General features: G+C 42.9%; 1 protein-coding gene across 1 annotated transcript in view; it reads right to left on the bottom strand.

Annotated features, from left to right (window-relative positions):
* Nucleotides 1–25,634, bottom strand: part of B4GALNT3 (beta-1,4-N-acetyl-galactosaminyltransferase 3) — a 251,193-nt gene that overhangs the window by 148,664 nt on the left and 76,895 nt on the right. The window contains exons 4-5 of the mRNA XM_033951856.1: nucleotides 18,079–18,138; nucleotides 3,775–3,870 (exon numbers count right to left, since the gene is read on the bottom strand). Of these exons, the coding sequence (XP_033807747.1) occupies nucleotides 3,775–3,870; nucleotides 18,079–18,138 (156 nt within the window). The remainder of the gene's footprint in view (nucleotides 1–3,774; nucleotides 3,871–18,078; nucleotides 18,139–25,634) is intronic.

The raw sequence follows: 25,634 nt of genomic DNA, 5'->3' as shown, positions 1-25,634 counted from the left end.
CAACGCGAGTCTATCACAGAGCCTGGGATGGGTTCCGCTATCGACTCACGTTGCCTTTGCGATCTACTGGACGATTGTGATCGACCTTTTGGGCACCCCTGCTGTACAATGTCAGGATTGAAAGATTACCTCCAAATTCTAACTTTTTCTACCTTAGTACAGAGAGTTGGAGCACCATGCTTCAGTTTCTGAGTTATCTGCTGGAAGGACTTCTGTGTCAAAGCCTTGAAAGGAAATCCTCCCCCCCCAAAAAAACCCCTGCTCCCATAGAGAACAATCTACATGCTGCAAGCGATTAAGGGACAGGACCAATACAAAATAAATATTTTGTGGGGGCCCTGGGATATGAATCCAGTGATGGAACCCCCTGTGACCAGGATACACTCTTACACTTATAAGAAGAATGTGTATCCAAGCTGCCAGTGCCGCCAGCAGCACTGAACTGTTCCAGCTCTTCAGGCAGCTCCTGCAGCCACCCAGCTTCAGCCTGAAGGAAGGGGTCCTTCCAGACCCGATAAAAGAACAATGGCAGCCGCGGTAAGGGAGCTGCCAGTGCCACCAGCAGCACTGAACTGTTCCAGCCGGAGGGCAACCCCCCCAAGCCCCCCCCCCCCGACTGGGCCCCTCCACACACCCTGCAGACTTCACTTAGGCACATGGGCAAACCTAAGATTCGGTTGGCCCATGTGCTTAAGGCCTCACCCATAGGAGGGGCCTTAGGCAACTGGCCCAATTCTGTGCGCCTGGTCAATCAGATCATGCCCTAGGCCTCTCCCCGGTGCATCCCACAATGCACCGGAAAGGGGCAGGCCCACCATTCGGAGGATGGCGGGACAGCAGGACGGACGGACAGAGGGAGGACCCGGTCGGTTAACATTTCAGGTTGGGGGGTCCACAGGGGGGGTTAGGAGGGTCTGCAGGGGGGAGGGGGACCAGGGGGGATCAGTCAAGGTGTTTGGGGGGTTACCTTCTGGCATGAGGGCATTGTGGGTCGCCGTTTGGGGGGATATTTGCCAGCAGGAGGGCTTGGAATCCCTCCTGCCAGGCATCACTGGTCACCGCTTGGAGGGGTGTTTGCTGGCAGGAGGGCTTGAGATCCCTCCTGCCGGTGAACGGTATGGTTCAGGGGGGGGGGTGTTGGCAGGAGAGATCGGGCATCTCTTCTGCCAGGGAGGTTTGGGGGGATCGCGGCAGGAGAGATTAGGCATCTCTCCTGCCACGATCGTTACTGGCGTGGGGAAAGGAGGGGTGACATGTTGCCTGGGCTGCTAAGCTGATCATAGCAGCCGCGATCAGCTCAGCAGCCCGATTAGGAACTTATACTTGTTTTAACTTGGTCTAAGTCAAAACGTATAAGTTCTGTCTGGCAACCTATCAAACCTTTTTGGTTATGGCTGCCAGATGACTAAGTCTAGGTCAGCCTACCTCCCGCCCTATCCACTCATCAAAAAACACCCCTTTTCGCTCTACGCGTTCAGAGTCAGGGTAAGGCCTAAGCTCATTTTAGATACATCTGCAACCAGCTTTTATTATTGGCACTTGGACGATCTGTCTTTTTGATCATCCAAGTACTGGCTTAGGCCACTTTTTGAACTTAAAAAAAAATTATTATGAGCCCATTACTACCAGTACATATTGCATCAAAGAGCCAGAAATACACAGAAGAGAACTGAGGATTCAAGGAAATTAGCATGATAGATAATGAACAGATCCAAGAGTTCTTCTGTTCTTAAGAACATAAGTATTACTGCTGCTGGGTCAGACCAGTGGCCCATCATGCCCAGCAGTCCGCTCACGCGGTGGCCCTCCGGTAAAAGACCAGCGCCCAACTGAGACTAGCCCTACCTGCTTACATCAGTGTTCAGCAGGAACTTATCTAGCTTTGCCTTGAATCCCTGGAGGGTGTTTTCCCCTATGACAGACTCCTGAAGAACGTTCCAGCTCTCCACCACTTTCTGGGTGAAGAAGAACTTTCTTACATTTGTACGGAATCTATCAACTTTAGAGAGTGCTCTCTTGTTCTCCCTACCTTGGAGAGGGTGAACAACCTGTCCTGGTCTACTAAGTCTATCCCCTTCAGTACCTTGAATGTTTCGATCATGTCCCCTCTCAATCTCCTCTGTTCGAGGGAGAAGAGGCCCAGTTTCTCTAATATTTCGCTGTAAGGCAGCTCCTCCAACCCTTTAACCATCTTAGTTGCTCTTCTCTGGACCCATGTCCTTCTTCATGTACGGCGACCAGTGCTGTACGCAGTACTCCAGGTGAGGGTGCACCATGGCCCAGTACAGCGGCATGATAACCTTCTCCGATCTGTTCATGATTCCCTTCTTTATCATTCCTAGCATTCTGTTCATCCTTTTTGCCACCGCCGCACATTGCACAGACGGCTTCATCGACTTGTCGATCAGAACTCCCAAGTCCCTTTCCTGGGTGGTCTCTCCAAGTACCGCCCCAGACATCCTGTATTGGTGCAGGAGATTTTTGTTACTGACATGCATCACTTTACACTTACCCATGTTGAACCTCATCTGCCATGTTGATGCCCATTCCTCAAGCCTGATTATGTCACGTTGCAGATCTTCGCAATCCCCCTGTGTCTTCACTACTCTGAATAACTTCGTATCATCCACGAATTTAATTACCTTGCTCGTCGTACATATGTCCAGATCATTTATAAAGATGTTGAAGAGCACAGGTCCAAGCACCGAGCCCTGCGGCACTCCACTGGTGACGCACTTTCAGTCCAAGTATTGTCCATTTGCTCCCACTCTCTGTTTCCTATGCTCCAGCCGGTTTTTAATCCACGTGAGTATTTCACCCTCAATTCCATGGCTCGCAATTTTTCGTAGTAGTCGTTCATACAGAACCTTGTCGAATGCCTTCTGAAAGTCCAGATATACAATGTCGACCGGGTCGCCCTTGTCTATCTTCTATTCATCGCTTTTGTTTTTTGATGGCTAAGATCTTGGCAAGAATTCTTAGACACTAATTAGAACAAAGGGGTATAGTAGTAACATAATATATTCAAATTTAATACCTTTTTTGGATGGCCATGTAACTTGACCACAACAAAACTGTTGTGGTCAGCTGAGACTAGCACTAGATAAACTGTCTTGGGTAGAAGTGGAAAGAGAATGATTAAAATAATAATAATGATAAATACAATAAATACAGTATAAATATCTAAAAAAAATGTAGCTTTATTAATCACATTCATTTTATTTTGTTTAAAACTTCATTTTCAGGCAACATGAGTATTAATGCCTTAGAATGTTTTTTGGTTGATTATTATTTTGCACCATTAGCACACTGGTTTGTGCACTAGGTACACGTTTGATCACACACGGGTGAGCCTGGGGATGTAACACAGATAACACCCTTTTGGGTGTACATATGTGACAGCTGGCACATTAGAGGTCTTGTCCCCATTGCGAGCTGTGTGACTGAGGGCTCCCCGTTTATCACAAAAATTATAAACTCTTTTACTAGTTATTTCAGGAGTTCGTTGGTTCGAGCTGTCTCTTCCTCTCACCCCTGTTTCAGGGTTAGGGAAGATTTCTCTTCTTTCCCATTGTTTTGGCCTCTTCCCATCTTTTTGGTTTTTTTTGGATATCTTAGAATGTTTGGAACATCCAGAACATCCAGTCACTAATAAATGAAACAGATAAATGTTTGAAATTTTAGAATGCCTCTTTCCTAAGTAGGTCCTTTCCTCCGCTGAAGGATCAAGAAATTCCTAAGTCAGACGGATAGATTTTGTCTAATAGTACTTACATGAGGATAGAGTGGGAAGTGAAGGTTCTTACGGAGCTGGCTAATTGTGCTCCCACACCAGTCTTCAAAAACATGCAGGTTAGCTTGACCCATGAACTGCAGAGAGACAAAGCTACATCAATTAATTCCTACAAATGACAGCAAGTAAGTATTATTTTTATGCTGCACTTCCAAAGTTGGAAAATTTAGTCAAATTACGTTATCATTATTCTGAACCTGTATCTCAACAAGTTTTAACCCCCCCCCAAAAAAAAAAGCTTTGTATGAAATCCAACAGTTTAAAAACTGACATCATGTGGGTTATACATAGCATTTCAACTTTCAGTTACTCTCTATTTGTAACTTTTCCATGATTAGGGAGTTGCATTTGATTTGTTATTGTGTTCAGTGAATACAAATGTAGAGGCTAATATTCAAACTAACATATGTTTAATAGCCATTGCTAAATGTGTGCTATTCATGGATTTTCTACATGGATCAGCAAAAATCCCTCTACTTCAGCACTATCCAACAGCACCTATGTGGATAGTGGCAAAAATCAATAAATCAATGCCAGCAAAACATAAGAATAGCTATACTGGGTCAGATCAATGGTCCATCTAACCCTGTATCCTGTTTCCACAGTGGCCAATCCAGGTCACATGTATCTGGCAAAAACCTAAATAGTAGCAACATTATATGCTACCAATCCCTATCAGTCTCAATAGCAGACTATATACATTTCCTCCAGGAACTTGCCCAAACCTTTTTAAACCCATATATATTAACCGCTGTTACCACATCCTCTGGCAATGAGTTCCAGAGCCTAATTATTCTCATAAGAACATAAGAATAGCCTTACTGGGTCAGACCAATGGTCCATCAAGCCCAGTGCCCATTCTCACGGTGGCCAATCCAGGTCACTAGTACCTGGCCAAAACCCAAAGAGTAACAATATTCCATGCTACCAATACAGGGCAAGCAGTGGCTTCCACCATATCCTCCTCAATAACAGACTCTGGACTTTTTCTCCAGGAACTTGTCCAAACCTTTCTTAAAACCAGCTACGCTATCCACTCTTACCAAATCCTCTGGTAACACATTCCAGAGCTTAATTATTCTCCAAGTAAAAAAAAAAAAATTCCTCCTATTGGTTTTAAAAGTATTTCCCTATAACTTCGAGTGTCCCCTAGTCTTTGTAATTTTTGACGGAGGGAAAAATCGATCCACTTGTACACGTTCTACTCCACTTAGGATTTTGTAGACTTCAATCCTATCTCCCCTCAGCCGTCTCTTTTCCAAGCTGAAGAGCCCTAACCATTTTAGTCTTTCCTCATATGAGAGGAGTTCCATCCCTTTTACCATCTTGGTCGCTCTTCTCTGAACCTTTTGTAGCACCACTATATATCTTTCTTGAGATAAGGAGAACAGAATTTAACGCAATACTCCAAATGAGGTCGCACCATGGAGGGATACTGGGACATTATAACATTCTTAGTCTTGTTAACCATCACTTTTTTTATATAATTCCTAGTATCCCGTTTGCTTTTTAGGTCACACATTGGGTGGAACGTTTTATCGTATTGTCTACAATGACACCCAGATCCTAAATTGCCGCGCGCTCTAGCTGCTACCGTCTCCTTTTGAGTAGGCGGTAGATTTTCGGCTAGTGCGCACTATAGCACACACTAATCTGGTGTGTGCACTAAAACCACTAGCATGGCTTTATAAAAAGAACCCTTAGTTTTGTTTACCATCTCTTTTTTAATAATTCCTAGCATTCTTTTCTTGGGCGCTAACCCCCAAGGTAGACCCTAGCATCCGGTAACTGTGATTCAGGTTATTCTTCCCAATGTGCATTACTTTGCATTTGTCTACATTAAAATTCATCTGGCATTTGGACGCCCAGTCTTCCAATTTCCTAAGGTCCTCCTCCAATTTTTCACAATCCGCATGCGTTTTAAAACTTTGAATAGTTTATTGTCATCTGCAAATTTAATCACCTTACTCGTCGTTCCAATTTCCAGATCATTTGTAAATAAGTTATATAGCACCGGTCCTAGTTCAGACCCCTGCAGCACTCCACTGTTTACTCTCCTCCTCTGCGAGAAAAAACTGTTTCCAACTATTGGTTTTAAATGTATTTCCCTGTAACTTCATGAAGTGTCCTCCAGCCTTTGTAATTTTTGATGGAGTAAAAAAATCAAGTCACTTGTACCCGTTCTACACCACTCAGGAGTTTGTAGACTTCGACCTTATCTCCCCTCAGCAGTCTCTTTTCTAAGCTGAAAAGTCCTAACTTCTTTAGTCTTTCCTTATATGAGGAGTTCCATCCCCCTTATCATCTTGATTGTTCTTCTTTGAACCTTTTCTAATTCCTCTATATCTTTTTTGAGATACTGTGACCAGAATTGAATGTAATACTCAAGGTGAGGTCACATCATGGAGCGTCTTATTTACAATCCTCTTCTAATAATTCCTAGCATCTTGCTTGCTTTTTTTGGGCTGCCGCCACAATTTGGGCAGAAGGTTTCAGCGTATTGTCTTTGACACCTAGATCTTTTTGTTGGGTGCTGACCCCTAAGGTGGACCCTAATATCTGGTAACTATGATTTGGATCATTACATTACATTAGTGACTTCTATTCCGCCAGTACCTTGCAGTTCTCAGCGGATTACAAAAGAAGATAACTGGACATTTCCAGGAAAATTACAAATTAGGGTGCTGTTTACATGGTTGAGACTTTGAAGGGAAATTTACAAAAGTGGGGATAGACATGGAGATGTGTTATGATTTCTTGATAAATTTTTTGAACAACAGGGTTTTGATTTCTTTTCGAAATGATTTGAAGTCGCTCGTTGTTGTCAGCATGTTGGAGATGGGGTGTTCAAGTTTCGATGCTTGCGTTGCTAGTAGGTTGTCATACATCTTCTTGCGCTGTGTACCTTTGAATGGGAGGTGGGTAAATGGGGTCCGAGTTCTCCTTTGTCTGGTTGTTTTGGTAGTTTAGGTAGTCTTTTGTCTGGTAGTCTTTTGGTAGTTTAGGCTTCATGTTCTTAGCTCTCATAGGTGGGTAGTGAGCCTCTTGCTACTGTGATTCAAGTTTCACATTGGTTCTTACTTAGCCCAGTTCCGTGCATTTTTTATTTTCTCTTATAGATATCTCTCGGCAGGGGTTTGTGAGTCAGTGTTTTACTTCGGCTTTTTAGCCCTTCGATCATAATCAGGGTCACACCATGGAGAGTTTTAGCATTTTTTAGTTAATTTTTCTCTAGTTTATTAGCAATCAAGCTGAGGCAATCCTGTCAAGCCTTGATGGAAGTGGGGAGAACTTAAGGGAGAGAGAAACGGGGCCAGGTCAGATGATGGAAGTGGGGACTGGAGAAGGGGGCAAATGATGGAAGTGGGGAGACGAGAGAGAAGGGGGCAGATGATGGAAGTGGGGAGACGAGAGAGAAGGGGGCAGATGATGGAAGTGGGGAGAACTTGAGCCATTGGCATCAGGTGCATATGGGAAAGCAGCAGCAGTAGTGAGAAGGTGAGGGGCCCAGTGTACTTGTGTGCCTAGGGGCCCTTGAAGAATTAATCCTGCCCTGCGCATGACCTAAGGGGGTGCACAGCCAGCCCACCGGGTCTGGAACCACCATCCCTACTCTGCCGCTGCTGCTTTCCTGAACCAGTAGCAGCGGTAGTAAACTTTAAATTCAGTCATCACGGGACTTTTCTGCACATCCCTGTAGGTGCCAGACCACCCCCCTCCAATGTCACTGCCTTGTTCCAGAGCAGGGCAGCAAGGTCCCGCGATGACTACGTTTGAGTTTACAGCACAGGGTTCCATCCATCCCCCCCCCTCCCCCGTGGGATCCATCGCTACAACTCTGTCATCCTTCAGGCAGTCGGTAGTGTGAGTGCCACATACTGCCTTTGGCAGCCCAGAAGCTTTCTCTCTGCTACTGCTGCCTGTCACCTGTTCCCTCATAGATGGGAAGCAATAGCAGAGGGAAAGGTTACGGGCTGCTGAAGGTAGCATATTCACTCTGTTGAGGAATTTCTGAAATTTACAGGTGAATGAATTAAAACAAGGTGCCTATTAAAAATTTGGGAACTCAGATGAGAGATCTATAAAGTCTGAGGCATTGTAATTAAAAGATTGAAAAGTCTAAATTGCTGATTCTACATTCTAGCTATGCTACGAAAGTTCAGAAGGTTGACTCTTAAGACATAGTCAAATTTAAGTACCATTCTTCTTATACATCCATGGAGTTTATAGATAAGGTTCTCAGAGGAACAGTAAACTTGGGTGTTTTACAGAGAGAATATGTTCCTTGTAAATTAGAACATACAATGCTAATTGGGAGGTCATACAGATGCCAGGATGTAGATATCAAGACTTAGGCTTTTTTTTTTTTTTTTTAAGTCAATGAATTTTTTTAAAAATTTTTTTTTTTAATTTCTTTATTGATATTTTGAACTTGACAATGTATGCATTTGAAAAATCAAAAAAAAACCCAACTATATGAAAAGATACAGACAAATGAACTGCAAATCGAAAATCATACTCATAGAAGAACATGGAACATGGAAGGAGAGCCATGAGCCATCAGGATGACACAAGGAGGCAGTGTCCCAAATGTGATGATTATACCACTGAGGCCAGATTATAGCTTTCTTGTCAATGAGGAAGTGACGATTACCCCAAAGTGGACAATGAGTAGATTTTAACCAAGGATGTTCGAGATGTTTGTCAAGCTCTAAGAGGATTTTATACGTATGTTGAAGAAGGGGGTTATGGGAGAATTTGATGATATGAGAAGTTCCTAATATTCTAATAAGCGGAAAGGAATGGAAAAGTGCCTGTTCAAGAAGGAGCCAATTAGGTACATCACAAGGGTTGTGAGAGGAGAGCCATTCAGCATCCTGCCGGAGGATGAATGCTTTATGATAGCGAACAAGGTCAGGAAAATTCACTCCCCCTAGAAATTTCGGGGCTTTTAATTTTGGTAGAGAAATTCTATGTGGCTTATCATTCCATAGGAAAGCAAGCATCAGTTTTTCCATTTGTCTATAAAAGAGGGGGGGAAACAGAATGGGAAACATACTAAGTGCATAGGTGATCTTAGGGACTAACATCATTTTGATGGTGTTGAGCCTACCCCACCAGGATAAATGCAGAGGGGTTCAGGAGGCAAGTAAGTCTTTAGCCTGGGATAGCAATTTGGTCATGATCAATTGAGACGTTAAGGTAAGGTCCCTATCAAAAGGTATACCAAGGTATTTGAGGTTGGTTGTGACCCAAGTGAAAGGATAGGAAGGGATGGTAAATGGGGTACATTCTACATTCAAGGGCATAAGTTCAGTTTTATCCCAATTTACCTTATATCCGGATATAGCAGAGAAAGTGGAGATTAGGTGCACTAAAGATTTCAGCGAAACTTCAGGGTCAGACAGATACAATAAGACATCATCAGCATACGCCGATATCTTAAATTCTTGATTGGCTATCGTAACACCCTTAATGGTGGAAGATTGTCGTATAGCAGACAATAAAGGCTCTAAAGCCAGATTAAACAGTAATGGGGACAAGGGACAACCCTGCCTGGTCCCTCTATGAAGGGTAAAAGGGGTAGAAGACTCATCATTAACCATAATAATTGCAGTGGGGTGATTGTATAAAAGAGAAACTAAGTGTATAAAGGGATCCGGCAACCCAAAACGAGATAGAACACAAAACAGATATCTCCACTCCACCCTGTCAAACGCCTTCTCAGCATCGAGAGAAGTCAGAAGTATTGGGTAATGTATAGACAGGGCAGAGTGTAGAACGTGACACAACAATCTGGTATTATCAGCACCATATCTCCCTTTCAGGAAGCCCACTTGGTCTCTGTGGATTAGAGAAGGCATAATTTTTTCTAGACGAAAAACAAGCAATTTAGCAAATATCTTATAGTCCAAGTTCAATAGTGAGATTGGGCGATAGTTCTTGACCAATTGAACATCTCTATCCGGCTTCGGGAGGACAATGATGTTTGCTTCATGGAAGCGGTGGAGATTATCAGGAAAATTGGCGAGGTCTTGATAGTAGAGTAGAAGATGAGGCGAAAGAAGAGATGAAAACGATTTATAGAATTCTGAAGGAAGTCCATCAGGACCGGGCGCTTTTGCCGAAGCCATGGAGGAAATAGCTGTGGAAATTTCAGAGAGAGTGATAGGATGCTGCAAAATCTGACGTTGAGATGCAGAAATAGAGGGTAGTTCAATAGATTGCAGGAAAGTCTCAATATGGTCATTGGATGGAGAAGAGTCAGAAGTGTATAACGAATCATAGAAGGTTCTGAATTCTTCCAAAATGTGTTTGGTATTAGTTTTGATTGTGCCAGAGGTGGATCTGATATGAGACACTCGATGTTTCGTTCTCTTGCCTTTTAAATACAAAGCCAACTGATAGCCAGATTTGTTGGAAGAGGCATAATATGTAGCAGATCGACGAAACAAGGTCACAGAGGCAATATTGCTGAAGATTTCGTTGTATTGAAATTTAAGACGTTGCAAGGAACTGTAAGTAGAGTGATCGAAACGGTGATACAATAAAGTCTCCATAGCATGGATATCCGATTCCAGTTTCTGAAGATCCCGTTTCTTCTGCTTGAGGCAGTAGGCTGAGTAGCTGATCGATTCCCCTCGAAGTCACGTTTTATACGATTCCCATACAGTAGAGAAGTGAGAAACAGAATGAACATTAGTAGAGAAGAAAGACTTTGATGCTTCGGTGATATGTGAAACAAAATCATCATCATGAAGAAGGGCATTGTTCATTCTCCAAGATTTGGAAGAGGTAGGTACGGACCAATATATCGAACAAGATACGGCCGCATGATCCGAGACAGTAATATCATGTATTTTAGCACAAGTGACAGATGATAGGATATCTTTGGAACAGAGGATGTAGTCAATTCTTGAAAAAGACTTGTGGGGTGCGGAAAAGAAAGTAAAATCCTTTTCCTTAGGGTTCAATATCCGCCAGATGTCGGACCAACCAAAGGATTGCATGAGATGGGACACAGATGTTCTCACCCGAAGTTTTGCAGGGCGACAAGCAGAAGATCTGTCCAAGAAAGGATCCAACGGGAAATTAAAATCACCCGCAACTATTGTATTGGAGGACAAGGTGGTTTTGTAGACATCCCGGAAAAACTGGAAGAAGGTTGGGTCATCAGCATTCGGGGCGTAGAGGTTGGCAATGGTAAGAGGTCGACCCTCTATGGAGCCCTCAAGTAGTGACCATCTACCATTAGGGTCAAACTGATGAGAAGAAAGCTGAAATTGGAGAGACTTGCTCACAAGTGTAATAACTCCGTTCTTTTTCCCAAGAGCAGGGGCAGCAAAACAATGTTGGATCCAACCCCCAGTCATTTTTTGGGCCTCTTCTAAGCTGAGATGTGATTCCTGAATGAGGCATATGTTGGCTCCCAAATGCTTAAAGTAATGTAGGATCTTTTTCCTTTTGATGGGACTATTTATCCCTTGAACATTAAGAGATACTATGTGTAAATGAAGCATGGCTAACTAATCAATAAGAACAAGCCGGGGTTCTGATGTGTAGAGAGAGCAGATTCATTCTTGCAGGATGTGCAGAATAAAGGTCAGGAAGTGACTGAGATAAAAAAAAGAGTTCAAAAATAGCTCCGTACTGTATGATACAAGGTCAAAAAGAATAAATAAAAGTAAAATCCAGAACAGAAAAAGATATTCATGCTGACAAGCAGAATGATGAAACAGAAAATTGATCCATCGATGGGGTCTCATGCTGACAAGATGGGCCCAGCAGAACACCCTCCAGCCCGATAATCAATCACAGACACTCATCCCCTAGAACAAAGAACTGTGTGAGATTTATAAAGCTGGAAACTCAGGTCATGTCGCTAGTGTTGTCATCTAGGAATTTCTGAAGATCCATCGGCTCATCAAAGGTCTTTGTGGTATTGCGATACGTAATTCTCATCCTGGCAGGATAAAAAAGCCCATATTGAGTTCCAATGCCCTTCAGGAGGGGGCGCATGGAGAGGAAGGATTTCCGTTTTTGCGCTGAAGTTTTGGAAAGATCAGGAGCAAAAAATATCTTCTTACCATCCAGGAGTAAGGAAGGCAGTGATTTAGCAGCTTGTAGGATTTGCAATGCCTGCATGTAGCATAGGAGTTTTAATACAATCGGGCGAGCTGGCTTCAGTGGAGAGGGGGGGCCGGACGGCACCCGGTGTGCTCGTTCAATCTCCAGAGGAGGGTCAAATTTAAATTTCAAAATCTCAGGGATGAAAGAGTAGAGATATGACAGAATGTCTCTCCCCTCCGTCCCTTCACTGACCCCGAAGATTCGCACTTTGCTACGACGCATCCGATTCGAAAGGTCGTCAATGTCGCGTTGCAGGAGCGAGATTTTATTGAGGCCTCTCTGCACTTCAAGAAATTGGGTATCATGAGCAGACAATCTTTCCTCAGTAAGATCGATTCTGGCATTATGTTGTTTTAATTGTTGCATGATGTTACCAATTTTGGTTTTTATATCAACTGTAGCGGATAAGTTTTCTTGCATGAGGGATCGCAGAGTTAGCAAGTCGTTAGAGATGGAGTCCTCGTGGTCTTTAGCAGAGCAGGCCTTTACCAGCGATGGGGGCTCATGTTTGGATCTTTTAGAGGCATTATGCGATGCCGCAGAGCCAGATTGAGAGGTGCTGTCAGTTTTAGCCGATTTAGACGCCATTTAGAGAGGGAAAGATGCAACACACTGACCTGAGCAAGAGGTGTTAGGGGATGAAAAAGAAGTTTAAAGCGCGGGCTGGAGCGGAGTGAAATCACTAAGCAGCCATCTTGTGGATAGGCACGTGACGCCCCCAAGATTTAGGCTTTTTACTGGCTTTTTATTGACATGACTGATGTCTGAAAAGGTCAGAGATCAAAAGTGATTTAGAAAGAAAAAGTAAAACACTGCCACCTGCTGGGTTTAAAACCTAATATTAGAATGGACTTAACATTAAAATTAAGGATTTAAATGTAACATTGACGTAAGGCATTTTTGGAAAGGCAGTCACGTGATCATTTGTGCCATTGTATTCTAAAGCATGATAATTATTACAAATGATGTCACATAGGGTATAAATCTGTTTGTCCTTGCTTTCTCCCTTTGAAGAGCACTGAAATTGTGATGACTTGCTCTTCCCAGACAATAGGAGCACTGTTAATAAAATCTAATTGATTATTACATGGCTTCTCCTCATGTCTGTTATTTGAATTCATAGAACGGAGTCTCTAGCCCAGTCATGTGGGAGAGAATCCATTCAGGCAATTCTTTTGGCCTCGATGTTCAAGTCTTCCAGCCTGGCTTGAACAAATGACACTGCCGGCAGCCCGAAGGTTGAAAGAGCAGCTGCCTTACCAGATCTTGAGGAGGGGAGGAACACAGGGGGGTCGGGTCGCTGGGGGATCGCGGGAGGGGGGAGTGGCATTAGAGAAATGCTGGACCAAGGGGATGGAGAGGGAAAAAAGAAAGATGCCAGACCTCTAGGGCAAGGAAGGGAAGGGGAAGACAGAAATGCCAGACCATGAAAGGCAATAGGAGGTGGAAGAGGAAAGAGAAGGCGAGAAGAGGAGATTTTCAGACCACAAAAAGGGAGAAAAGGAAAGAGAGAGATGGACAAAAGAGGTAGGAAAAATGATTTTATTGTCAACTTAATGATTGAAATATGTTGGTTTTGAGAATTTACATATGCTGTCAATTCATTGTTTTTATTTCTCTGGTGTTGTACTACGTGCATGCAGAGTCTGGCATTAGGGTTTTGTTTGTGTATATTAGGACTTTTAATATATTTTCCTGTATTTGCATAGGGTTGATATGTGTTCTGCATGTGTGATCAAGGCCAGATGTTCTGGTAGGAATAAGTGACGAGAAACGTTATTGGTGTCATGGCCCAAAGTAGGAACAAATTTGTTGGCTCTCCTTCACCCCTTTTGGACTCAAATTGGCCCTCACTTTATGGAAGCAGGGAGAAGAGAAGGGGCAGAGGCAAGCTTTTTTATTGCCAACCGTGGCGATATTAGCTCCAGCGCTCATAGGAATTCTATGAGCTTCAAAGCTGTTATACTGTGGCCAGTGCTAAAAAGCTCACTACAATTTTGTAGAGAGTGTGTGTGGGGAGGGGAGTAGTTTGTGATTACATATTCCTTACTGGGCGAAAGTGATTTCTGCGTTCTGTATGTACAAAAAACATGGTTCTCTGTTAGCATTGACTGTGCAGGATCAATCTGTACTAGTCTGGTTTGTTTAGTTTTACAATGGGTGTATTGATGTTCTACTGCTCACTACAGTATGTAAGATGTTGCCTTTTCCTAGGTACACGCTTCTTGTGGATTGTTACTAAAACTCATAAGAACATAAGAATTGCTGCTGCTAGGTCAGACCAGTGGTCCATCGTGCCCAGCAGCCCACTCACGCAGCGGTCCTAACTGAGTCTAGCCTTACCTGCGTACGTTCTGGTTCAGCAGGAACTTGTCTAACTTTGTTTTCCCCTATAACAGTCTCTGGAAGAGCGTTCCAGATTTCTTCCACTCTCTGGGTGAAAAAGAACTTCCTTACATTTGTACAGAATTTAGAGAGTGCCCTCTCATTCTCTCTACCTTGGAGAAGGCGAACAATCTGTTTTTATCTATTAAGTCTATTCCCTTCATTATCTTGAATGTTTCAATCATGTCTCCTCTCAGTCTCCTCTCTCACTGTACGCTAACTCCATTTTAGTCGCTCTTCTGTGGACCCTTTCGAGTAGTACTATGTCCTCCTTCATGTATGGTGACCAGTGCTGGACGCAGGATTCCAGGTGGGGGTGTATCATGGCCCGGTACAGTGGCATGATAACCTTCTCCGATCCCCTTCCTAATCATTCCTAGCATTCTGTTTGCCCTATTCGCTGCCGCCGCACATTGCATGGACGGCTTCATTAACTTGTCTACCAGTACTCCCAAGTCTCTTTCCTGGGTGGGTCCTTCTGAGTACTGCACCGGACATCCTGAATTCGTGTATAAGATTTTTGTTACCAACTTGCATCACCTTACACTTATCCACGTTAAAACTCATTTGCTGTGTTGCGGCCCATTTCTCAAGCGTGTTTATGTCACATTGCAGGTCTTCGCAGTCCTTCTGTGTCTTCACTACTCATGTTTTTCATATACTATAGAAAGTATGGGCCCTGGGTGTCACAATGCTAGGTACGCCACTGGATACAATAAAAATAAGTTTCCTGAAAATCAGGTATTCTCACATACCCTATAATTCAAAAATAGCTCAAAGGGAAGACGGATTTCAATTATAAAAGTGCATGTGTAAACACACAGAAGGGAACATTCAGTAAGAACTAGGTAAACAAAGATATTACAGTGGCCCTACATTGTTTATAGATATCCTGATGCTATATTTATCCTCAAAAGATAAACATTCAGAGTAGAGCTGTAAAAAAGTTATTCCCAAATGGGATCACATTAAACTTGCTATAACAATTTAAGCCACGACTGTATATCGTTTCATACACAGACAAAAAAAAGACCTCAGACGACTATTATGTCGTTTCAAATCAGCCAAGGCTGATCAATTGAAAGAAACATCATGATAATCATCGGTCATAAAAAAAAATCCTCTTTTGCATTTATACACAAATTAATGTGATCAAAATGACAACAATATTTCATCATAATAACTTAACTTCTTTGGTTGGAGAATCCCAATTCCACCAGGACCCATTTCACCCAATGCTTCATCAGGGAATCAGTGTATAAACGGAAAAGTGGGGACTAGAACTAAACTAGTCTAACCATACAACACCAACCAGATGCCATCACATCTTGTGCTTAAACGGTATGTGTACTTTTAACCTTAATCCGTGCCAGCATAAGTGGCTCCTGCCAGACAAATGCCACTGCATTAGCAAATTTTTACAAATGTCTGAGTAATAAAACATATCTCATCATACCCAAGCTAAATTTATTTATTTTTAGTATTTATACATGTCTTGTAGCCTAAGCAGTTTACATTCGGGTACTCAAGTATTTTTTCCTAACTGTCCCGGTGGGCTCACAATCTGACTAATATACCTGGGCAATGGAGTGTTAAGTGACCTACCCAGGGTCACAAGGAGCAGTGCTGGGCTTGAACCTGCAACCACTAAGCCACTCCTCCACATATTTAGACTGTGCCTATAGCCACCTAGATTTGTACATAACAGGGGATATAAGAATTTTAAATAAGTTACCCATTGGAGGGATGAAAATATGGTCCCCTCCCCCCTCCAAATATCTACATTAAACAGTACTTATCTGTCTCTGAATGCTGCAGATACTATGGACAGTCTTACTAGAGCTGTAAGCAGGTCTCTGGAGTAGCCTAGTGGACTTGTGATGGAAAGTGTGAGCTCACCAAAAACCTACTCACTGTATTGCCATATAGGTAACACATGCAGGCATAAGGGCTATTCGGGTGGTAGACAGGTAGGTTTTAGGGGAGTTTTGGAGGGTTCACCATATAATGTGAGGGGGCTATGGTGAGATGTGTACCTATCACCCTTCATGTGAAGGTCACAGCAGTGCCCCCTAGGTTGCCCCACTGCTCCTCTGGCATGTCTATGTGGCTAGTCCATTAAAAATGCTAGTCCCTCCTACATGCAAATGCTTGTTTTGGAGAGCTTTTAATTTGTACTTTTTTTTTTTTCCAATAATGGCATAAAAATTAAATGTCTAGCTGAACAAAACATCTATATGGGCCATTTAAAAAAAAAAAAAAAAGACTTATTGTGGGTCCAAAAATGGAAATTTTCTCCGCCCAGTTTTTGAATGCTTTTGTGAAAACAGCTAAAGTCGGACTTGGACGTCCTATTGAAAATGCTCATCTGTGTCCTGCATACAGGAGTACCAACAATAAGGCTTTAAAGACAGTTTGAGGGGATTAACAACATAACCCCAAATGCCAGGCCCAAAAAAATAACTCTTTAGTTGTATTTAATTAGCAGAAAGTGGATTCAAAAGGGAATTCCATAGAAAATGTGTTGTGAAGTAAAAACACTCTTCCATGTTGACTCCCAGTATGCTTAACTATGGTTTGAAAGAGCTAACCTGTGATCATCTACTGATAAATCATGCATATTATTAAACAATATTGTGCACTACTGTGTTTCCCTGAAAATAAGACCTACCCCAAACATAAGCCCTAGCATGATTTTCAGGGTAGGTCCTAATATAAGCTCTACCCCAAAAATAAGCCCTAGTTAAGATCCCTCCCTTCCATCCCTTTGTGCACTGGAACTCCACTGACCCTCCCTACATGCCTCTGAAGCCTTCCCTCTGCCACGTCACTGAAGTGATGCAGCAGAGGGAAGGCCCCGGTGAGGAAGGCCGTGAAGAAGCTGTTGCCAGTGAAAACCTCATTGCATTAAAATGGCAATTACAGTAAAAGCCTATAGAAAAGAAGCAAACAATTACTTTTATTCTTTTGCTAAGTTAATGCTATTTGAATTTATTCTGCATCAAACAAGCTGGATGAAGTTACAGAATTTCAGTGACGCGGCAGAGGGAAGGCTTTGGAGATATAGGTAAGGCTCACGTTGGGAGGGTAGGTGGGGTTGTGGTGTACAAAGGGATGGGAAGAAGGAATAAGTTTAACTGTACAGTGTTTTCTTGCTGATGATGTGGTTCCTATCCTAGTCAGGACACTCATTTTCAGTTTACATTGTCTTGGAAAATAATGTGATGGGTAAAATGCCATTACTACTGGCAGATAGGTGATAGTGTAGTTCTGGAGGTAGTCTTTGAAGGCTTTTTGGTGTCATGCTTTGGTACAAGGTATCCTGGCTTCTAAACATGGCAAATGTCAGGGGTAGATACCATGTTTCCCCCCAAATAAGCCCTAGTGCATTTTTTTGGAGCACAAATTAATATGAGACCCTGCCTTATTTTCAGGGAAACACAGTATTGATGATATGGGGAGAAATTGGGGGAGTTTTTGTGTTGTTTTAGGTTAAACACATCATGGAAAATATCAATAACATCACCCATGTCGTTTTAAATGGATGCACATAAGAACTTGGTCACTTAAGTTCTTATGGTCATAAGATAATGTTTGTCTTGTTTATTTTTCATAGGCAAGTGGAACTACATAGGGATTTCCCCCATACATGATAATTATAAACAGCTAAGATGAACATTTTGAAATCTAATACAGTTACATTTATTTCTGTGTTCTGTTAACACCAATGTTTTCTAAGGAGCTCTGTTTCAGAATAAAGTAGCTCTTACCTCTGGTTTCCAAGAAACTGAATTATTCCATAACATATAACCCATTTCACTGCTGCAGCCCTAGAGAAAAACAAATAGGAAACAAAATAAAATGAGACTAAAAACTGATTTATGACAGATGCAAAATGCAACCATAAGCATACTAAAGTCTAAGTATACTGTATATACCATATCACATACAGTACGAAAATACACTCAGGTCTAGACTCTAAACGACGGTGGTTTTTTAAGAGCACAAGCTCAGTGAAAATGACATTTTTCATTAAAAATAGGCACCAGAATCGTGCCTCCATAGGCACATTATGGCATCTAACTCCACTGTAGGCATGGCTAACGCCATAAGTGGCATTAGACACCATAAAACTTCACATTAAGGGTACCAGGTACACATTTCACCATACCCCCAGGACATTATATGGTGAGCCCTCCAAAACTTCCCTAAAACTCACTGTACCTGTGCCAGAGGTGAATGGGGCTTCTATTTTGGAGGGTATAAAGAACTCCAGTTTGATATTAAGGTCACTTCTGTTTTGGGGGGTAAAGAGGATCTTCTTTGATAATAATAGAAAAAGATGTTTAATAATGCATTACTCAAGCAAAGCACATTAAATATATATAGCATACTAAACCTCATTCCCAAAAGGCTAAGAAAATAAGAAGAGAATCTCTACTCATAGTGGCTGTGGTTCAGAGCAAGTGGACATGTCTTGATGCGCAATCTTGACATCATTGTGACATCATCAATATGCACCTAGATGGCAGAATGTCACAAAAAAATAATACAGGTCATGGGTGCAAACCCACTCCCAATACTTTAACAGCTTCTTTTTGGTCTCATAAGAGAGTATGGGTTGTGGACTTTGCCATTTACATTTGCACTCTGTCGTTTTCAGGATTCAGAGGGAAACTTATTTTTTTCTCCTGAGAAGGCTACGATTTCCTAAGGTATCATTTCACATGGCAGGAACACCTGCCTAAAAGAAACCTCCTGTGGCTCAGTGGTTAAAGGCACTTCTTCCATTTTCCCAAGGTGGTAGGTTCAAATCCCTAGTGCCATCTAGGTGCATATTAATGATGCCAATCTTGTGCATCAGACATGTCCACTTGTTCTGAACCACAGCCATTGTGAGTAGAGATTCTCTTCTTATTTTCTTAGCCTTTTGGGAATGAGGTTTAGTATGCTATATACAGTATATTTAATGTGCTCTGCTTGAGGAATTCATTATTAAACATCTTTTTCTATTATTATCAAAGAGGAATCCTCTTTACCCTCCAAAATAGAAGGTTTACTATGCAATATACAGTATATATATTTTTTTCATGTGCTTTGTTTAGGTAATGCATTATTAAACATCTTTTGACCTTAATATCCTCTATACCCCCAAAAATAGAAGCCCCAGGCACTTATATGCAGATGCCTCTGGCGTACCTAAGTGATGCCTAAGTTGCATCCATCTATCTCACATCTACCTAGCGCCCATTTCATGCTCAAAAGTAGACCTGCTTTTCTAAAGGAGTCCTCTTTATACCCTCCCAAGAAAGATTAAGGAGTCTTTTACTAAGGCGCGCCAGCCAAGTTAGCGTGCACTAAATGCTAACGCGCATGAAATCGGCTAGTGCACCTTAGTAAAAGACCCCCTTAGTATGCAATATATATATATATTTTTTCCATGTGCTTTGATTTAGGAACACAGAGGCCAAAAGAGATTTTTTTTAGAAAACAGCAGAGGATCTGGACAGATGTTGAAGATACATGTTTGATATTTATCCTAGAGAAATTGTTTGTGAATCAAGAGGATATAAGCTTGGTGACAGGACGGTGAAGGGGATGGCGGTGACAGGACGGTGAAGGAGATGGTGCAGTGACGGGGACAGATTTTTTTTCCCTTGTCGTTCTCTAGTCACAATGACCCAGAGAAGGTAATGAGTCCTGGGAAGCCATGGTGGCCTCTATAAGCTGGATCAATGAGTACCTGAAGAAAGGGGTTTTTTAGTGATAGAATCAAACCAGGGCAATGAGAAAGGTCATGTGTGTGTGTGTTTTCTTCTCTTCACACCCCCCCCCCCCAGTAAGTATGCATCATCAGCTGTACCCTATACACATGAACAGGAGGATTGGGAACTTTCCATTCAGATCTATTATGTAGTTTAGGGTATATAAGAACTAAGTCAGAGAAGCTCAAGGGGGGGCTTCTTTTCCTCTGAAAAGAGCAGGCTGCTGTGCAGCTGAAGGCCTATTAAAGACATTTGGTAATACCCTATATAATAAAACCCTAAGCACGCATGCGCACTTAGGGTTTTGTGTTCCCTGCCGCTGTGTTTTCTGATCCGTGGCCAGATTCTATTTTAGAACCCGGCGGCAGGGAACACTCTGGCCACTCCCCTCCTCCCCTGACTCACCGCCAGAGAAACTGCTGCCGCCGCTGATTCGGAATGGGAGGCACAGGCACCCCTGCCAGCATCTATTTCTCCCCCTCCTCCCTCTCGCCTGCTCACCCGCTCGCAGCGTTTAACTGAAAAGCGCTGCACTATGCTGCCACTGGCCTTGCCGTCCTCTCTCCACTGCGGCCCACCCTCTGACAACTTCCTGTTTCTGCTAGGGCGGGCCGCAGTGGAGAGAAGACACCGAGGCCAGAAACAGCACGGTGCAGCGCTTTTCTTTGAGGCAAGTAGATTTTTGCGGGGCGTATGCACAGGGAGAGCAGGAAAGGGGTGCTGCTGGATGGGGGAGAGAAAAGGAAGGGAACAGGGGGAGCAGGCATGGGGTGGGTGCACAGGGAAGGGGGGGAATGCTGCTGCTACATAGGGAAGGAGGGGAATGCTGCTGCTGCACAGGGAAAGGGGGAATGCTGTTGCACAGGGAATGGGGGAATGCTGTTGCTGCTACACAGAGAAGAGGGAATGCTGCTGCTGCACAGGGAAATGGGGGGAGGGGGGAAAGGGAAAGGGGGCCAGGGAGCAATCTTGGTTTTCTTTGGGGGGTGAGACAGAAGGGGGACATGGAGAGAGACAGAAAGATAGGCAGTGCATGAGAATGAAAGACAGACGCAAAGAAAGACAGCAGGCAGGGAGGCAGAAAGAAAGACAGACAAAAGGGGCCAAGGAGAGAGACAGACAGAAAGACAGACAGTGGGAGGGAGAGAGACAAAGAAAGGAAGAAAGAGGCAGGGGCAGGGAGAGACACAGAAAGAAAGAAAGACAGACAGACATATTTCTAGCACACAATTTTAAATTAATATTGTAGATCTAAGTTAATGAGCACAAAAACTGAGGAACTGGTGGACTGAGGAAAACGTCTGGGACACTGTGCTACCGGGATACAAACTATACCGCAGAGACAGAGTGGCTCAAAAAGGTGGGGGCGTTGCCATATACGTCAAAGAGGAAATTAAATCTGCTAGAGAGAACACGCCACAACTGACGGATAAGTTAGAGTCTCTATGGGTCAAAATTCCAGGAACAAATGGCCTGGAAACGAAGATCGGCATCTACTACCGACCCCCAGGGCAGGCCAAAGAAATTGATGGAGAAATGACAGACGAGATTAAACGCAACTGCAAGGGAGGCAACACAGTTATCATGGATGACTTCAACTATCCGGGAATAGACTGGAACCTAGGCATCTCCGGCTGCATTAGAGAGACCAAGTTCTTGGATGCTGTCGGCGATTGCTTCCTGGAACAACTTGTCAAGGAAAATATTAGAGGAAATGCAATTCTGGACTTAATTCTAAATGGCCTGCGAGGACCAGCACAAGATGTAGATGTAGAAGTAGAAAGGACGCTGGGAAGCAGTGATCACAATATGATCCGCTTTGATCTGGACGCAGGGGAGAAATATCGGTCCAAAATGACAGCCACGGCACTGAACTTCCGAAAAGGGAATTACGAAGGGATGAGACTCATGGTAGTGAAGAAGATTAAGAAGAGGATAAGCACTGTAAAAACGCTAGAGCAAGCTTGGTCCCTTTTTAAAGACACAGTCACCGAGGTGCAATATATATATATACTGCGTATCAACAAGGGATCCAAGAGGAAAAAGAACAAAGAACCGGCGTGGCTCACTGTAGAGGTGAAGGGAGCGATCAGAGACAAGAAAACTTCATTTAAGGAATGGAAAAGGTCAAAAACGGATAAAACTGGAACAAGCACAAACAACATCAAAGCAGGTGCCATAAGGCGGTAAAAGGGACCAAAAGAGACTATGAGGAAAAAATAGCCAAGGAGGCGAAGAAGTTCAAGTCATTCTTTCGATATATTAAGGGGAAACGACCCGCAAAGGAAGTGGTGGGACCGTTGGATGACCATGGAATAAAGGGAGCACTAAAGGAGGACAAAGCAATTGCTGACAAACTGAACAGAACAGAAGAGATTGAGAGGGGACATGATCGAAACATTCAAGGTACTGAAGGGGATAGACTTAGTAGATAAGGACCGGTTGTTCACCCTCTCCAAGATAGGGAGAACAAGAGGGCACTCTCTAAAGTTGAAAGGGGATAGATTCCGTACAAACGTAAGGAAGTTCTTCTTCACCCAGAGAGTGATAGAAAGCTGGAACGCCCTTCCAGGGACTGTTATAGGGGAAAACACCCTCCAAGGATTCAAGACAAAGTTAGACAAATTTCTGTTGAACAAGAACGTGCGCTGGTAGGGCTAGTCTCAGTTAGGGTGCTGGTCTTAGACCAGAGGGCCGCCGCATGAGCGGACTGCTGGGCATGATGGACCACTGGTCTGACTCAGCAGTGGCAATTCTTATGTTCTTATGTAGACACACGAATACTTGTTGATAGATTTATAAACAGGGAGTAGCTTATAATGTAGGACCTAGATTTGCTGTCAAGCCTGTGTAAAGATATTGCTGTTTATCATCCATTTAGATGACATATTGTAAGCAGTGTGAGGAAGCGAATGAATGAAATGTAGTTGTTAAGGCACTTCCCCCGTCCTGAGGAAGATACGAAACGCAATGGTGGGGCGTAGTGTAACAGCGACATTGCATTAACAAAGCTAAGTTATCTAGGGGATAAGAAATGTTTAGTATATTACTTGAAAATGAATCAGAAAGAATGATAAATTATTGAAATGACTGAGAAAACATATGGAAGAGATAAAAATTAAATGAACTGAGATTTTGGAAATGACTTTAAAGATATTAACATTTATTTATTTATTAAAGAGCACACAGAAACAGTATGAAAAATTAGAATTAGAAACTGTGAAGAATATAAAAAAGAATAAAAGAGATTAGAATAGAACAGAGGACACATTTGGGTGAGCCAGTGACGAGTGCTGCCACATTGTACTGCAGTAACCAACAAGCAGACAAGTGGCATTCTGATCCCCTTGTGTCTTTTAAAAGTATTTATAAGCTGCTTCATAAAGCATGATATAAATTTTAATAATAGTTTGAAAAATCTTTGATTGATTGATATTATTGAGTGCCTAATAGGACTATCATCCAGTTACACATTAACCATCTGTACTGTAATTCATCACTGTAATTTTATCAATTTCTTAAATGAACATTTAATTTTCAAGCTGCATATCTGCTAACTACATCCCCTCTGAGGTAAAACATACTTGTAAGAAACATAGAAACATAGAAAGCGATGGCAGAAAAGGGCCAAGGCCCATCAAGTCTGCCCACTCTATTGACCCACCCCCCTAGCTACCCTTTGAGAGATCGCACTCTGATGACCCATCCCCTCTTAAGAGACCTGACATGAGCATCCCATGTGTTCTTAAAATCTGGCATGCTGCTGGCCTCGATCACCTGTACCGGAAGCTCATTCCAATTGTCAACCACTCTTTCGGTGAAGAAGTACTTCCTGGTGTCGCCATGAAACTTCCTGCCCTTTATTTTCAGCGGATGCCCCCTTATGGCCGAGGGTCCTCTAAGAAAGAAAATATCATCTTCTACCTCGATGCGACCAGTGATGTACTTAAACGTCTCAATCATGTCTCCCCTCTCTCTACGTTCTTCGAGAGAGCATAGCCGCAATTTGTTCAGCCTTTCTTCATACGAGATATCCTAATTTATATCTAGATTATTAATACCACACAGTACTCAACGCCCACTTCGTTCATCTGGCCAAAATCTTCTCTCAGTTCCTTCTCTGAAAATAATAGGAACAAGAAGATCTGACATGTTCTCTGTGATGGGACCTCAATGGTGGAACGCCCTGCCACAATACATTAGAAACGAAAAAAAGATGTCACAATATTCAAAAAAATTTTAAAATCATATCTGTTTAAAGATGCTTTTAATATTTAAATTTTTTAGTGAGGTTTCAAATCGTGCCATGGTTTAACTACCCCCTACCTTCTTGTTTTTTCCATTTTTCTACCAAAAATTGAAAATTGTAACTTTTACTCTTTCCCTCCCGACTCATGTTTGTATTCTATGAAAGTATATTGTTAAAATGTTAGTTTCTTTATATTATTCTCTATATTGATTTTTGTACATTGCTTAGTAATTTTAATAAGTGATTCATCAAACATATTAATAAACTTGAAACTTGAAAATTTTATCCTTGAGCCCCGAGACCAACCTGGTGGCCATTCGCTGAACCGATTCAACTCTCAGTACATCCTTACAGTAATGTGGCCTCCAGAATTGTACGCAGTACTCCAGATGAGGCCTCACCATGGTTCTGTACAATGGCATTTACCTTGAAGCCCCTGGGTCAGGTCTCTTATGAATTTGTTGAAAAGGATCGGGCCCAAAACTGAGCCCTGCGGCACTCCGCTGCTCACCTCCGATGTTCTAGAGAGGGTACCGTTAACCACCACCCTCTGAAGTCTACCACTTAGCCAATCATTAACCCATGCGGTTAGTGTTTCACCTAATCCCATCGATTTCATCTTGCTCAATAACCTGCAATGGGGACGCTATCAAAAGCTTTACTAAGGTCCAAGTACACGACGTCCAGGCACTCTCCTAGATCCAGCTTTCTTGTCACCCAGTCAAAGAAGCTGATAAGATTGGATTGGCAGGACCTACCCTTGGTGAAACCATGTTGGTGGGGATCTCGTAGATTCTCCTCATCCAGGATCGTGTCTAATTTGCGTTTGATTAGTGTTTCCATGAGTTTACTTACTATTGATGTGAGACTCACCGGTCTGTAATTCGCAGCCTCTGCCCTGCACCCCTTTTTGTACAGAGGAACGACATTAGCTGTTTTTCAGTCCAAGGGGACTCTTCCCATGCTCAGGGAGAGATTGAAGAGTACGGATAACGGTTCCGCTAGGACGTCACACAGCTCCCTGAGCACTCTGGGGTGTAGATTGTCCGGTCCCATGGCTTTGTTCACCTTGAGTCTTGATATTCGCCGTAGATATCCCCTGGAGTAAACTCGAAATTCCAAAACGGGTCTTCCGAGCTTTGCTTAGCCTGCAACCGTGGACCGGACCCCGGAGCCTCGCAGGTGAAGACTGAGCAGAAGTATTCATTTAGTAGTTCAGCTTTATCTGAATCTGATTCTACGTAATTTCCGTCTGGTTTTTTGAGGCGTACTATCCCATCTGTATTTCTCTTTGTGTCGCTAATATACCTAA

The sequence above is a fragment of the Geotrypetes seraphini genome, chromosome 7 (genome assembly GCF_902459505.1).
Source record: "Geotrypetes seraphini chromosome 7, aGeoSer1.1, whole genome shotgun sequence".
NCBI lineage: Eukaryota > Metazoa > Chordata > Amphibia > Gymnophiona > Dermophiidae > Geotrypetes > Geotrypetes seraphini.
This window is presented reverse-complemented; position numbering and strand designations above follow the sequence as displayed.